The sequence below is a fragment of the Ahaetulla prasina genome, chromosome 14 (genome assembly GCF_028640845.1).
Source record: "Ahaetulla prasina isolate Xishuangbanna chromosome 14, ASM2864084v1, whole genome shotgun sequence".
Classification (NCBI taxonomy): domain Eukaryota; kingdom Metazoa; phylum Chordata; class Lepidosauria; order Squamata; family Colubridae; genus Ahaetulla; species Ahaetulla prasina.
The window spans coordinates 11,371,915-11,388,354 of NC_080552.1; the positions used below are offsets into that span (position 1 = coordinate 11,371,915).

General features: G+C 46.4%; 1 protein-coding gene across 2 annotated transcripts in view; it reads left to right on the forward strand.

Moving 5' to 3' along the window:
• Positions 1-706: 706 nt before the first annotated feature.
• METRN (meteorin, glial cell differentiation regulator) overlaps positions 707-16,440 on the forward strand; it is a 23,170-nt gene continuing 7,436 nt past the window's right edge. For both annotated transcript variants that reach the window (XM_058157560.1, XM_058157561.1), the window contains exons 1-2: positions 707-1,161; positions 15,387-15,811. In XM_058157560.1, the coding sequence (XP_058013543.1) occupies positions 1,070-1,161; positions 15,387-15,811 (517 nt within the window). In that variant the 5' untranslated portion in view covers positions 707-1,069. The remainder of the gene's footprint in view (positions 1,162-15,386; positions 15,812-16,440) is intronic.

Sequence of the window (16,440 nt, forward strand, 5' to 3'; positions counted from 1 at the left end):
GCGACGATGGGGGATGGAGAGCCGGCGGGGCGACTGAGGCTTCCCACGCGTTTGCAGAGGCGGCGGCTTCCCTTGCTTTATATTTGAACGCCGCGCTTTGCGCCGTTCCGTGGTTTTTCTTTTTTTCCTTTCCTTTTTTTCTCCCCCCCCCCCCTTCCTCGCCAGGGAAGCCCGTGGAAGCATGCCTCGGATCCGGCGCTTGCTCGCCCTTCTCTTTCTCTTTCTCATTCTCCTTTTCCTTCTCTTCCTCCTCCTCCCCAAACCCCACTCCCTCCTAACACTGATGCTGTACCCTAGTTAGGTAACGAAACGCCTGCAAAAAAATCAGGGACCCTCTAGTCCTCCTCCTCCTCCTCCTCCTCCTCCTCTTCTTCTTCCACAAACCCTACTCCCTTCCAGCACTGATGCTGTTCCCTAAGTAGGTAATGAAACGCCTGCAAGAAAACAACCAAGCTCAGAGAGCCGCAAGGAGCACGATTACCACTCCGGGTGCCTGAATCGCATTGTTCTCCCTGAACGGCTGCATCACATCCTATTTCCACACACACCCCTCTCTCCTTTTCGGCTTCCCCCCCGCGCCCCCCACCCAACTCCCCTACGGTTGGCTCCAAGTTTCCCCAGCCGGGCTCTGATTGGGCGATCTCCCCCTCCTCTCTCCACTCCTCCGGGGCCCCGCCCCGGCTGATCCCTGAGCTTGGCTTGGAAACTGACCAGCGCTCCTTCGGGCGCATCGCTCATCCCGAAGCGCGGCGCCGTTTCCATCGGGAGCTCGGTGAGGGGGACGAGAAAAGCGAATCTTTGCGCCCACCCACCCACTCAACGACTACTCCTCCGAGGAAAAGGGGAGCAGCGAGAGCCAAAGCCACTCGGAAAGGCTGGGAAAGCGGCGACGATGGGGGATGGAGAGCCGGCGGGGCGACTGAGGCTTCCCACGCGTTTGCAGAGGCGGCGGCTTCCCTTGCTTTATATTTGAACGCCGCGCTTTGCGCCGTTCCGTGGTTTTTCTTTTTTTCCTTTCCTTTTTTTCCCTCCCCCCCCCCCCTTCCTCGCCAGGGAAGCCCGTGGAAGCATGCCTCGGATCCGGCGCTTGCTCGCCCTTCTCTTTCTCTTGGACTCGGCTTTTGGCAACTACTCCGAGGATCAGTGCAGTTGGAGGGGAAGGTAAGGACGGGCGAGGGAAGTCGAGCTGCGGAGTTTCGCAATGCAACTCCGAAGGAAACCTGTGGCAACCCTCCAGTCCGGTCGCATTTGGGTTGAGTGTAGGTTTCTCCAAGCCGGGGCAGGTTGCAAAACTCCGATCCGCCACCCCGGGGGGCGAAGGAGAGGCTGTGCGTTTGGGATGGGGTCCTTAGCATGCCCTCCAAGGGGGGTCTTCCGGAGAATTGCCGCCAAATCTGCTTTCCGCATCCCCCTCCTCTCCCATCACTCACTCCCTGTCTCCTAAAACTGGAGTTTCTGAATTTCTTGTCCGGGGGGGGGTCTCCAGCCTTGGCAACGTTAAAGACTTGTGTGGACTTCAACTCCCAGAATTCCCTAGCTTGGCTGGCTGGGGGGAATTCTAAGGAATTGAAATCCTCAGGTTAGAAGGTTGCTAAGATTAGACACCCCTGCTGTAAACTTAAAAGACTAGCTGAGAAATTCTGGGAGTTGAAATCCACACATTTTCAAGTTGCCAAGATTGAGAAATGATGAAGGTATCATCACTCTGCTAAACAAATAATTCCCTCAACACTGTCAAACTATTTACTAAATCTGCACTACTATTAATCTTCTCATCGTTCCCATCACTCATCTCCTCCCACTTATGACTGTATGACTGTAACTTTGTTGCTGACAATCCTTATGATTTATATTGATATATTGACCATCATTTGTGTTGTAAATGTTGTACCTTGATGAAGGTATCTTTTCTTTTATGTACACTGAGAGCGTATGCACCAAGACAAATTCCTTGTGTGTCCAATCACACTTGACCAATAAAAAAATTCTATTCTGTTCCATTCCATTCTATTCTATTTCATTCCATCCCAATCTATTCTATTCTATTCTATTCTATTCTATTCTATTCTATTCTTTTCGAAATGCTGTGCTAGAGAATCAGATACTAGGGGTGACATGATAGCAGTGCTCCAATATTTGAGGGTTTGCCATAAAGAAGGGAGGGAGGGGGGTTAACTTATTTTCCAAAGCACCAGAAGGCAAAGACAAGAAACAATGGGTGGAAATTCATCAAGGAGAGGAGCAACCTGGAATTAAGGAGAAATTTCCTAACTGTCAGAACAATTAACCAGTGGAATGGCTTGCCTTCAGAAGTTGTGGGTGCTCCGTCACTGGAGGTTGACACTGGACAGCCATTTGTCTGGAATGGTATTATAGGGTCTCCTGCTTGAGCAGGGGGGGGGTTGGACTAGAAGACCTTCAAGGTCCAACTCTCTGATTCTGTTACTCTGATACAACAGCCATGCCGGCTAGTCATTAGTTCCTTAGCATCGCTAGGCAGGAATGTCAAAAATTTGACTGCAAGCATCTTTTAAATGGGCTAGGACGTTGAGCTTGCCCGATTGGCATCTCGGCGGTTCGAATCCCTAGTGCTGCCGTGTAATGGGGTGAGCTCCCGTTACTTTTCCCAGCTTCTGCCAACCTAGCAGTTTCGAAAGCACGTCAAAAATGCAAGTAGAAAAATAGGGACCACCTTTGGTGGGAAGGTAACAGTGTTCTGTGCGCCTTGAGTCATGCCGGCCACATGACCACGGAGACGTCTTCCGACAGCGCTGGCTCTTTGGCTTTGAAACGGAGATGAGCACCGCCCCCTAGAGTCGGCAACGACTAGCACGTATGTGCGAGGGGAACCTTTACCTTTACCTTTTATCTATTCAGTGGGGCGGGGGGGTGTTCCTGGATTCCTGCCACAAATGCAGGAGGGGGCACTTCAGTGCCACCTGCTCCAAGGGATTGGAAAAGAGTTTCTAGATGAAATGAGTTGGTTTGGGGAGAAATTAAACTAAAGGTTTTTTTTTTTTTAATGCTTGTGATGTATCTTTAGCCAAGCCAGTGCTGCTCGCTGCAATTGGAGAGTTCAATCCATCTCGGGTGACAGTGTGGTGTAGTGGTTAGAGTGCCAATGAAGATTCTCAGCCCATCCAGATAGAACTGTCTGGAAGTTGAGTCATGCCAACTGGAGACTTCTGGTCTTGTTGGTTTGAAACATCTCGCTGCTTATCCCAGTACAGTGGTACCTCGATACGCTTTTGAAATTCATTGGATTTGGTACTCCATACATTTTGACACGAACATCTTGTCCCCGGTACTCGTCATTTCTTTGGTCCTCAAGGCACAAGCTAGAACCTGTTGATGTTGGCTGCTTTGGGACTCACTAAAGTAGTGGCCAAAATTGTGGAAACCTTTTGGGAAAAGTGTCTTTTTGAGGTTTGATGGCTAATAATACCACTTTTTTCTTTCTTTCTTTTTTTGGGGGGGGGGGGGGTTTCAAGATAATCCTATTCCACTGCTGGAATGGCCTGGGAATAGCCCAGACCTTCACCCAATTGAAAATCTATGGAGCTGACTAAAGAAACTTGCTAGTCAGAAGCGACCCAGCAATAAAATCCAGTTAATAGAAGCAATCCTTCAATCTTGGTTTCACATTAGAACAGCTGCAGAACTAAAAGACTTGCTTCACTCCATGGGAAGATGTTGTAAGGCCGTAATTCATGCTAAAGGTTACTCAACTATTAACTGACCTGGTGATACTTTTTGTATCTCTCATTTTTTCTATGTGTTTCACTTTTCTTCTTTATACTGTAACTGCTATTCTAACAGCAAATCCTTCATCAAAGTTGTTGCATAACATTCGTCATTAAATTATTTTTCCATTGATATATAATTGTATGGTACTATTCCCCCCCAAAAAAGTGGTGTTAATAGCTAGTTTTAAAAAATACACTTTTCCCTAAAGGTTTCCACAATTTTGGCCACTACTGTATATAATTCCTTATCGGGAAAAAATGTGTTTGGTGCTCATGGTTTTTGGTACTCACGGTGCCTCCCGGAACGAGTTAATGATGAGTACCAAGGTACCACTGTTGTCTTCTTCAATCTGAGCAAGTTGGTTAGGGGGACCCTATCTTTGTCCTGGGGAGGGAGGGGCGGTTGTTTCTCACTTAATCTGAATGGGCTCCTTAGGTGAGCAGGCAGAGAGCAGTCCCTCCTAAATCCTTCTATTAGGTCAGCAACCTGTGGCTCTGGAGCCGCATGTGGCTCTTTCACCCCTCTGCTGCGGCTCCCTTCACACAAAATATGCAAATTATGCATCATATTTTGTGCAACACCCGCCGGCACGCAATTTATTGAGCTTTTCCACCCCCGGTAGGCCAACCATGGATAAATCCAAGAAAAGAAAAGTTTCAGAAGAAAACAGAAAGTTTAATTCAACTACATATGCTAGTTTTGTGGCTGATCAAGAAATAGTCAGGCACGGGAAAGGTTTTGTGGCTCCCGGTGTTTTCTTTTCTGTGGGAAACGGGTCCAAGTGGCTCTTTGAGTGTTTAAAGTTGCCGACCCCTATCTTAGGGGGATCGTTAAGTGTGACTTTCCTGTGATTTTCCTGTGAACTGGTCTTGATTTTCTTGGGGACTGATGCCAGAGCAGCATAAAAAAAAAAATGAGTGGTAGGTTGCGTCTTAGGCCTCCATCCTGTTGTGTCTCGTCCGATCTCACCTCAGCCGGGGTCTTCTTATCTGCTTCTGAACACGGAGGAATGTTCTAGTATGCCTCCCGGCCCCAACCCTGGCTCCATGCCCAGACAGGCTGAAGAGGAAGAAATACCTCCAGCCCCCAGCTCTGGCTCCATGCCCAGGCAAACGGAGCAACTAGACCCCTCCCCCCCCCACAGCAAGTGAGCCTGAGGAAGGTCAATTGCCAACAGCTGCAGACTGGAGTGACCCTCGCTTCAGAAGAATTGATAGGCGGAGGCAACAGAAGGAAGGGAGGGGCAGGCCTGGATAAGTGCTGAGTCATGGAGCCACACCCCATGGCCTATATAAAGGACCTGCTTTCTGGCATTCTCTGAGTCAGGCAAAGTCTAAACATATCTTGCTGAAGTCACTTTCTGGTCTCCTGCCTGCCCTGAGGACTTTGCTAGGACTTTGGCAGAGCTGCAGAGGCACGCCTGATTCGGATTTCCCTGACCCGGCCGTCAGTGGAGGAGTGGGACACGACACATCCCTATCGAGGGAAGGATTTCTTCTGTTTCAGCCTAAAGGGATTCCTTCACGTCTCCCTCAAAGCCTCTCTCCCCCCTGTCTGAAATGCGATGTTCGTTGTCCTCAAAAGTAGCCGTTAAAGGCATCAGCCTACATGCTGGGAGATTCCCCGAGTTCCAGGTCTGCCTTCAGTTCAAAACCTAAAAAGCTGAGGTCAGCTCTCTGGGGTGAAGAAAGCAAGGACGGATCCCTTTTGAAAAAACTTGCAGAAGAAAATTGCACGGTGTTGTCCATGCCCTCGCCAGGAGCCAAGCCTGACTCAAAGGCAGGCACACAACCCACAAAATAAATAAATAAAATCCATGGAATTGAGGCTTTAAAGATGGGGGAGGGGGAAAAGATGTCCAGTGGAGTGTTTGGGGGTGGGGTGGTTTAATTTGGGGGGATTTGCAAATCAGGGGCCAATGTTGATCTCACCAGTCTGGAGATAAGCTAGTTCAGATATTTTACGTAAATCCTGAAGCCGCTGGGCGAGATGACCCTCAGAAGCTCAGAAAAGAAGGAACGCCAATCTCTCCACCCCCTTGGAGTTCATTCATCTTTTTTAGATGGAAAACGTAAGAATTTCTTGAGACTGATGAATAGTGACATATCATAAAGGTGGTCATTTTAACCGAAGTGGGTTGCTGAGGAAAGTGTCAGTTTTGGAAGGCAATTTTCTTTTTGCTTCTTAACTGCCGCATACTTTAGCTGGGAAAGTTGGGAGGGGGTTGTTGTTGGAGTGGTAGAAAGTTAGTCATAACAACATTCCATATTCAAGGACTTTTGCCTGCGTCTGACGTAGACTGCCTGCAGACTCTATCCAATTGAGTGTGAAGAGTTGATTGGACAATGGGATGAACTTGTGGGGGTGCGGCAGGGCTGTGAACTGTCAACTGGGTGGGGAAAACCTGGAAGCTTTCAGATTCAGGTTTTCCCAGCTGTGCCAACATGACATCTCTAATAAATTGGAACTTTGAGGAACCTCAAGCCTCAGAGTTTTATTTCATTGGGGGTGTTCCTTGGAACCCTGATAGAAAGCCACATTTATTTCAGGGAGTGTCTCGAAAAAACCGAATTGGTTATTTCTCATGGAATACCTGACTTATCTTTTTTTGGGAGGAGGGGTTAGCCTGCTGTTCATCCTAAAGGGTAGGTGGGATGATGGAGGTGGTTGGTCCTAGAGAAGCGTGAAAAAATATGGATTTGGGGATCTCAAAGATGATTCAGTCAGAATTATCATTGAAGTGATTCAGTTCGATCCTCCAGATCCAATCAAGGAAGGTTATTGGGTTGATCATTGTGGATGAGCCATCACATTGGATGAGTTGACAGTTAGGGAGCAAATCAACAAATTGGATGGGTTGATATTGTGGATCAAGTCATCATATTGGATGGGTTGATAATGGAGGGTCAACTCATCACATTTGATGGGTTGATAATTGTGGATCAAGTCATCATATTGGATGATTGATAATTGTGGATCAAGTCATCATATTGGATGGGTTGATAATGGAGGGTCAACTCATCCCATTGGATGGGTTGATAATTGTGGATCAAGTCATCACATTGGATGGGTTGATAATGGAGGATCAATTCATCCCATTGGATGGTTTGATAACTGTGGATCAAGTCATCATATTGGATGGGTTGATAATGGAGGATAAAATCATCCCGTTCGATGGGTTGATAATCGTGGATCAAATTGGATGGAAAGTAAATATTACTAATTGCTTCGGGTTGGAGATGCTATTTCATGGTCCTCCTGAAGACATAGACAACTAATTGATTGATTGATTGATTATGTACTATTAAAGGCAGCGTTGACTCTTAGCAACCATATAGACATCTGCTTAGGGCCTGTATAACAGAGGGAATAGAATTTTAGGGCACCCCTTCATAATGATGATGTCCTATGATGCAGGAATTAAAGATGCTGAGCTACAGGTAGTTCTCACTTAATGACCATTTGTTTGGCAAATGGAGCTGAAAAATGCATCCTTGCAGTTATCACCATTTCAGCTTTCCTAGGGTCATATGATCGTAATTCGGGTACTTGACAATTATCCTACATTTTTTATAGCTTCAGGGTTCCACAGTCAACGTGATCAACATTTGCAACCTTCCCAGCCAGCTTTTGACAAGCAATGACAGCAGGGAAGATTGCAAGTCTCTGTCATGTGAGTCTCACTTAACGACCGCGACAAAAACAGTCATAAAATTGGATGTGGACACGTGATGTCTCACTTAACAGCTGGGTTGCTTAAGAATAAATTTTCCGGTTCCTATTGTGATCCTAAATCGAGAACTACCTGCATGATTATGGAGATCCAGATTAAAACTCCCATTCAACCTCAAAGCTCTGTGGTTGACATGGAACCGGTCAATGTCTTTCAATCCTGCCTCCCTTACAGGGTTGTTGTGAGCCTGGAATGAGGGGAGAACTTCCCAGTATTATTCTGCTTTCGGGTTGCCAGAGGAACATAGGGAAAAGAAAAGAAATGAACACACTAATCCTTAAAAAATGTTTCTCTTCAAAAAGATTATAATCGAACTGCTAAGATGGGAAATGACAGAACGAAAAGCATAAGACAAGATGGTTAAAAAAGAGTAACATCAAACAGAGCAAAATTCACATGCAAAGGGCAGTCTCTTCTCATGATGGTTGGGAATTAACAGATTAACAAAATTGGAAGGGATCTTGTAGGTGATCTAGTCCAATGCCCTGCCTAAGCAGGAGACCCTACACCACTTCAGACAGATGGCAGTCCAATCTCTTCTTGAAAGGCTCCAGGGATGAAGCTCCCACAACTTCTGAAGGCAACTTCTGTTCCATGGGTTGATTGAATTCTGGGAATTGTATTCCTAGCAGAATAACAGAGTTGGAGGTCTTCTAATCTAATCCCTCACTAAAGCAAGAAACCCTCCAAAGCACCTGAAGGCAGGACAAGAAGCAATGGGTGGAAACTAATCATGGAGAGAAGCAATCTAGAACTAAGGAGAAATATCCTGACAGTTAGAACAATCAACCAGTGGAACAACTTGCCTCCAGAAGTTGTAAATGCTCCAACACTGGAAGTTTTTAAAGATGATGTTGAATAACCATTTATCTGAAATGGTGTAGGGTTTCCTGCCTAAGCAGGGGGTTGGACTAGAAGACCTCCAAGGTCCCTTCCAACTCTGTTATTCTATTCCTGCGCCAACCCTATACCATTCCAGACATATGGTTGTCCGGTCTCTTCTTAAAAACCTCCATTGATGGAGCGCCCACAAGTTCTGAAGGCAAGTCGTTCCACTGATTAATTGTTCTCACTGTCAGGAAATTCCTCCTTAGTTCTAAGTTGCTTCTCTCCTTGATTAGTTTCTACCCATTGCTTCTTGTCCTGCCCTCAGGTGCTTTGGAAAATAGGTTGACCTCCTCTTCTTTGTGGTAGCCCCTCAGATATTTGAACACTGCTATCATGTCACTGCTATCACGTCACTGGAGAAGAGCCTAATGCTGGGAAAGATTGAGGAAAAAGAAGAAGGGGACGGCAGAGAAGGAGGTGGCTGGATGGAGTCACTGAATCAGTCGGCGTGAGCTTAAATGGACTCCAGATGGTAGAGGACAGGAAGGCCTGGAGGAACGTTGTCCATGGGGTTGCAATGGGTTGGACATGACTTTGCAACTAACAACAGCAACAAAATCATGTCACCCATGACATACCCCGTTCCTGCAACTGTTCTTCAAGTGTTTTAGCCACCACCAGGGTCCTGGTCATCTTTGTTGTACTTCTCTGCACTCTTTCCAGAGTCTCAACACCAAGCCATAGAAAAGATTCTTTTGCCGCTCATAGTTGATCCTTGGTGCTCTCTGAGCTTGGTGGTTTTTGTTTGCAAGACTGATGATATTGCATAGTTTGGTGATGAAACGTCTTGCGAGAAAACCGCCCAACTTCAGAGGGGCGCCAAGGACCCCATAGATCTGGAAGCTCTTGGGATGGGAAACGGCTGATCTTCCCCAGATGGGTGGCAGAACTAAATTACATCATCCCTGACTCTCAGCCACCCTGCACTCCGGGCTGTGCGATGGCTTTGGGAATGTCTTAAGTTTGAAAGCTGAAAAGAGAAAGGAGAAATCTGGGAGGCTAGGGGGCTGGGGGGGGAGAAGCCCCCCACCCACCCACAAACCAATCTCATAATTACAAGCCATTTCTCTCTAATCTGGCTGTTTCCAATCTTCTCTGCCCTCCCCTCCCCCTTCCCACATATTTCCTGGTCACCAAAGGATAATACATTTTGGTTTGGCAGAGAAATTCGGTGCAAATGTGTTAATCGTTCTGAGCTCCCACATGCGAGAAATTAAGCTAATACCATTAGCAACTCACTCTTTTGTTTTCCTCCTGCTCCCTTTTGTAGACTGTTTAAAAAGGAAACAGGGAAAAATCGTGTCTGTGGGCCAAGCAGCTGGTGGAAAATGACTCCAGAACTGTTTACAGGAGTGAGTGTGTGAGAGAGACAGACAAACAGATAGAGACAGAAAGAGAGAGGCAGACAGAGAGAGAGAGAGACAGAGAGAGTGAGAAATACACAGAGAGAGAGAGAGAAACAGAGAGAGACACAGCGGGACAGAGAGACGGAGGGAGAGAGAGAAAGAGACAGAGAGAGAGAGAAACAGAGAGAGAGAGAGAGAAACAGAGAGAGGGACAGAGAGAAAAGGACAGACAGAGACTGAGAGACAGGGAGAGAGGGAGAGAGAGAGAGACAGAGTGACTGACACAGAGAGAGAGAGGGAGAGAGAAAGGGACAGACAGAGAAAGACAGAGAGAGAGAGACAGAGAGAAACAGAGAGGGGGAGAGAGAAAGGGACAGAGACACAGAAAGAGAGAGGGAGAGAGAAAGGGACACAGAGAGACAGACAGAGAGACAGAGACAGAGAAACAGACAGACAGACAGACAGAAAGACAGAGAGACAGAGGGGGAGAGAGAAAGGGACAGAGAGACACAGAAAGAGAGAGGGAGAGAGAAAGGGACATACAGAGAAACAGAGAGACAGACAGAAAGACAGAGAGAGAGAGAGGGACAGAGAGGGACAGAGAAAGGGACACAGAGAGACAGACAGAGACAGACAGACAGACAGACAGAAAGAGAGAGAGACAGAGAAACAGAGAGAAAGAGACAGAGAGGGAGAGAGAGAGAGAAAGAAAGGAACAGAGAGAGAGAGAGAGAGAGAGAGAAGAGAAATTTAAGGAGTTTGGGAATCCTGAGATTCTGTTTACAACATTGAGTATCAGAGTGGACACATCCCTGGGAATCAGGCAGCCTTTCATTCCTAAAGAATGGTCCTCAAGCCTCATTATCTATGGAGCTTCTGAAGAGGAGCTTCAATAGAGCTTTTTTTTATTTTTTTTGGTGATTAAATAGGGCAGAGGGGGGAGGGACACAGCTGCCACATCTGGTTCTCGGCAGGCTTGATCCTTTGCAGGAGACGAGCGGGATGAGTCACGGGGCTTGGTGAAAATGGCAGGCGTCCGTCAAAGCTTTCCCACCCTCCGATGGCATCAACCAGGTCAAGACAGGGTGGAGGAAGACCAGCCGGACAGTGGTCCAGGATGTAAGGGTGCAGCCTCCAGAGCAGATGGGCCGTGGGCGGGTGGCTGAGTCAGGGGCCTGTCTCCCACGCATCCCCGCGGGTGATGAAAAAGGCAGAGATGCGGAACTGATTGGTTTAACCGACCACGACATTCCCAGGAGGGTCCAAGGGGGAAGTACATGGATGACCTCAGCAGCCACGAATCCCAGATATTGAAAGGCAGGGATTCCATGGGAAATGTTGAGATTACATGGTGGGAAAAAGGTAGGCCCCCAAAGTTTGCTTTGGGGCAGGGGTCTCCAACTTTGGCAACTTCAAGACTTGTGGACATCAACTCCCAGAATTCCTCAGCCAGCTATTTCACAAAACTTGTGGACTTCAACTCCCAGAATTCCTCAGTCAGCTATTTCACAAGACTTGTGGACTTCAACTCCCAGAATTCCTCAGCCAGCTATTCAACAAGACTTGTGGACTTCAACTCCCAGAATTCCTCAGCCAGCTATTCAACAAGACTTGTGGACTTCAACTCCCAGAATTCCTCAGCCAGCTATTCAACAAGACTTGTGGACTTCAACTCCCAGAATTCCTCAGCCAGCTATTCAACAAGACTTGTGGACTTCAACTCCCAGAATTCCTCAGTCAGCTATTCAACAGGACTTGTGGACTTCAACTCCCAGAATTCCTCAGCCAGCTATTCAACCTTGACAACTTTTAAGACTTGTGGCTTTGCTGGCTGAAGAATTCTGGGAGTTGAAGTCCACAGGTCTTAAAGTTGCCAAGGTTGGAGACCCCTTGCTTTGGGGTATCACAAAGGTTTGCTAGGGCAGCTGTGCCCACTTGCCAAATTCCATTTATCAGAAGGGAAAGTCTGCCATGTTCTTCTAAGAGTTTCTATTTTCTTGGAAGATTTTATACTTTCTTGGACAATTTTATATATTTTTTGTGGGGAGTGGAGGAAAGATACTACAGGTAGTTTTCAACTTACAACTACAACAGCTCAATTTTTCTGTTCCTATGGAGATGGTTGTGAGCCAGTCCAGTTTCTTGATTTATTTCTATGCCAATGGAGGTAGCCCAAAACTTGACTACAATTAAGACTGGAATTTCTATTGCTAAGCAAGGAGGGGGTTATGGCCCCATTTTAGGACCTTTCCCACCATCATCGGTGAGCGGGTCATTGCCGTTGTTAAGCGAATCATGCCGCAGTTAAGCAAATCCAGCTTTCTCCCATTGACTTTTACTTATTTATTTATTTATTTATTTATTTGATTTTTATACCGCCCTTCTCCCGAAGGACTCAGGGCGGTGTACAGGCAGAATAAAACAAGCAATACAAAATACAATTAAAATGCAATTTAAAAAACTTATTAAATTAGCCTGAGAATTTAAAAAATTACCTTACACTAAAAACCCCATTTAAAATTAATAAAAATTTACCATTTAAAATTCAATTCAAGCCAGCCCCGCGCGAATAAAAAGGTGTGTCTTCAGTTCGCGGCGGAAAGTCCGAAGGTCAGGTATTTGGCGTAAGCCTGGGGGAAGCTCGTTCCAGAGTGTGGGAGCCCCCCCACTTGTGGGAAACTGGCTGGGAAGGTCACAAAGAGTGATCACGTGACCCTGGGACACTGCAACTACAGGTAGTCCTCGACTTAACGACCACAGTTGAGCCCCAACATTTACGCTGCACAAGTGAGACATGTGTGAAGTTGAGTGTTGCCCCGTTTTACGACTTTTGTTGCCACGGTTTTTAAGGGAATCACTCCGGGTGTTAAATTGGTGATACGGTTGTTAAGCGACTCTGGCTTTCCCCATTGACTTTGTTCGTCAGGAGGTCGCAAAAGGAGGATTCCGAGACCGTCATAAATATGAGTCGGTTGCCAAGGGCCCGAATTTTGATCACGTGACCAAGGGGATGCTTCAAGGGTCGTTAAGTCTGAAAAATGGTCATGAGTCACTTTTGTTTAGTGCTGTTGTCATTTTGAATGAACTGTCGTAAGTTGAGGACCACCTGCCCTTGTAATTTCTACTTTATTTATTTATTTATTTATTTATTTATTTGATTTGATTTGATTTTTATACCGCCCTTCTCCCGAAGGACTCAGGGCGGTGTACAGGCAACAATAAAATACAAACACCACAATATACAATTTAAAATACGAGTTAAAAAACTTATTATAATTAGCCTAGAACCTTAAAATTTATAAAACCCAACCCCATTTAAAATTAGTAGAAAATTTAAAATCGATAAAATTTATGTAGTTAAAAATTTAAAAATTTAAAATTTAAAATTTAGGCCAGCCCCGTGCGAATAAAAAGGTATGTCTTCAGTTCGCGGCGGAAAGTCCGAAGGTCAGGTATTTGGCGTAAGCCTGGGGGAAGCTCGTTCCAGAGTGTGGGAGCCCCCCCACTTGTGGGAAACTGGCTGGGAAGGTCACAAAGAGTGATCACGTGACCCTGGGACACTGCAACTACAGGTAGTCCTCGACTTAACGACCACAGTTGAGCCCCAACATTTACGCTGCACAAGTGAGACATGTGTGAAGTTGAGTGTTGCCCCGTTTTACGACTTTTGTTGTCACGGTTTTTAAGGGAATCACTCCGGGTGTTAAATTGGTGACACGGTTGTTAAGCGACTCTGGCTTTCCCCATTGACTTTGTTCGTCAGGAGGTCGCAAAAGGAGGATTCCGAGACCGTCATAAATATGAGTCGGTTGCCAAGGGCCCGAATTTTGATCACGTGACCAAGGGGATGCTTCAAGGGTCGTTAAGTCTGAAAAATGGTCATGAGTCACTTTTGTTTAGTGCTGTTGTCATTTTGAATGAACTGTCGTAAGTTGAGGACCACCTGCCCTTGTAATTTCTACTTTATTTATTTATTTATTTATTTCTTTGATTTGATTTGATTTTTATACCGCCCTTCTCCCGAAGGACTCAGGGCGGTGTACAGGCAACAATAAAATACAAACACCACAATATACAATTTAAAATACGAGTTAAAAAACTTATTATAATTAGCCTAGAACCTTAAAATTTATAAAACCCAACCCCATTTAAAATTAGTAGAAAATTTAAAATCGATAAAATTTATGTAGTTAAAAATTTAAAAATTTAAAATTTAAAATTTAGGCCAGCCCCGTGCGAATAAAAAGGTATGTCTTCAGTTCGCGGCGGAAAGTCCGAAGCTCAGGTATTTGACGTAAACCTGGGGGAAGCTCGTTCCAAAGTGTGGGAGCCCCCACAGAGAAGGACCTTCCTCTGGGGGCCGCCAGCCGACATTGTTTGGCGGACGGCACCCTGAGAAGTCCCTCTCTGTGAGAGCATACGGGTCGGTGGGAGGCATATGGTAACAGCAGGCGGTCCCGTAAGTACCCAGGCCCTAACTTACTTCAGGCAAGACAGGAAACTGGACATGTCTATGGAGATTCTCAGTCATCCAGGTCAGGGCTCTCCAACCTTGATCCCTTTAAGACTTGTGGACTTCAATTCCCAGAGTTCCTCCACCAGCTTTGCTGGCTGAGGGACTCTGTGAGTTGAAGTCCACAAGTCTTAAAGGGACCAAGGTTGGAGACTCCTGATCCAGGTCATGAGTGGCCCAAAGGTGTTTCTTTCAGGAGGCAACTGGACTTTCTGGTTTTTCTTTTGAGGACATTTCGCTTCTCATCCAAGAAGCTTCTTCAGCTCTGACAGGATAGTGGGGGAATGGGAGGATTGATATTCTTTGCAGACAGCTGGTCATTTGCATCTTTTTAGAGGGACGTTGAGGCCACTTGGAGGTTTATCTGTGTCCTCAGGGTCACCTGAGTTAGTGCTCCTGGTTCCTGTAGTCTGCAACTTTTTCCCCCTCTAGAAATCCCTTCCTACTCCCACACCATTCCAAGGGTGTTCATTCCAAATTGCATAGCTCAAAGTCTGTAGAGATTCTCAGTCATCCAAGTCATGGTCATCCCAAAGGTGTTTTTTCAGGAGGCAACTGGACTTTCTTGTTTTTTCTTTGAAGATGTTTTGCTTCTCATCCGGCTCTCTAAAATAACACAAATGACCAGTTGTCCGCAAGGAGTATAAATCCTTCCATTCCCCACCATTCAGGGAAGGGAAGAGAAGGGAAGAGAAGAGAAAAGAAGAGAAGAGAAGAGAAGAGAAGAGAAGAGAAGAGAAGAGAAGAGAAGAGAAGAGAAGAGAAGAGAAGAGAAAATGTGGAATAGAATAAATGGAATAGAATAGAATAGAATAGAATAGAATAGAATAGAATAGAATAGAATAGAATAGAATAGAATAGAATAGAATAGAATAGAATAGAATAGAATAGAATAGGACCTTGGAGGTCTTCTAGTCCAGCCCCCTACTCAAGCTGGAGAACCTGAAGCTGAAGAAGCTTCTTGGATGAGAAGCAAAACATCTTCAAAGAAAAACAAGAAAGTTCAGTTGCCTCCTGAAAAAGCATCTTTGGGACAGGAAACTGGACCAGGTACATTTGGGAGTCATGCCTGGATGCCCAGGGACGCCACATTGAGGAAGCATGAGATTCAGGCCAAGTTCCCCTCCTTCGGCTAACCCTGCCTTGCTCTCCCTTGCAGTGGTCTATCCCAAGAAGCTGGCAGCGTTGAACAGATCTCCTTGCACTGCGCTGAAGGATCCCTGGAATGGCTGTATCCAGCCGGAGCGTTGCGCCTAAGCCTGTCTCCCCGCCTGCCCACAGGCCCCGCTGGCAAAGAGAAACCACAGCATGTCACCGCTTGCATCAAGTCCTCGAGCAGCTTCCGGGGAGCCCAGATTTACTTGGAACGCGACGGGGTCTTGGAATTGCTTCTCTCGGAGACGGAGGCGGCCTTGCAGCCCAAGGTGCGCTGCTTCCGGTGGTTGTCCGGAGAGAAAGTGGCCCTCTTCCTCCAGGCCACTCTTCACCAAGACATCAGCCGCCGAATTGCAGCTTTCCGTTACGAGTTGCGGGGCGAGTGGAACGCCCACTTCTCCTGGCCTTGGAGGAACCTCAGCGTGAAAGGTGCGTTTGTGTTGGCCTTGCGGCAGGGGTGAAATCTAAAAATTTCCCCTACCGGTTCTGTGGGTGTGGCTTAAGTGGTGGGCGTGGCTTGGTGGTCAGGTGACTGAATGGGCATGGCCAATAATAATAAATAATAAACATAATAAACAAAGTATACAAAACTTGGGAGTGTACCGGTCTCGTCTTTAAAAATAAAGGCACCAGTCTACTAATTGCCGTTTTGGGGAGCGCACCGGTCTATCTTCTTTAAAAATAGAGGCACCGGTCTACTAATTGCCTTTTTTTGGGAACGCATCGATCTACCTTCTTTAAAAATAGAGGCACCAGTCTACTAATTGCCTTTTTGGGGAGCGCACCGGTCTATCTTCTTTAAAAATAGAGGCACCGGTCTACTAATTGCCTTTTTTTGGGAACGCATCGATCTACCTTCTTTAAAAATAGAGGCACTGGTCTACTAGCCGTCTAGAGCACTGATCAGCTGTAGTGCGGCCCTTTGAAGCACTGCGGCAGTCATTTAAGGCCGTTTGCAGCTATATCACCACCGAGAGCTTCAGGGACAGAGAAGAGGAACAGCGAGGTGTGTGTGGTGATGGGGACAGGGATTTTTGCTACCGGTTCTCTGAACTACC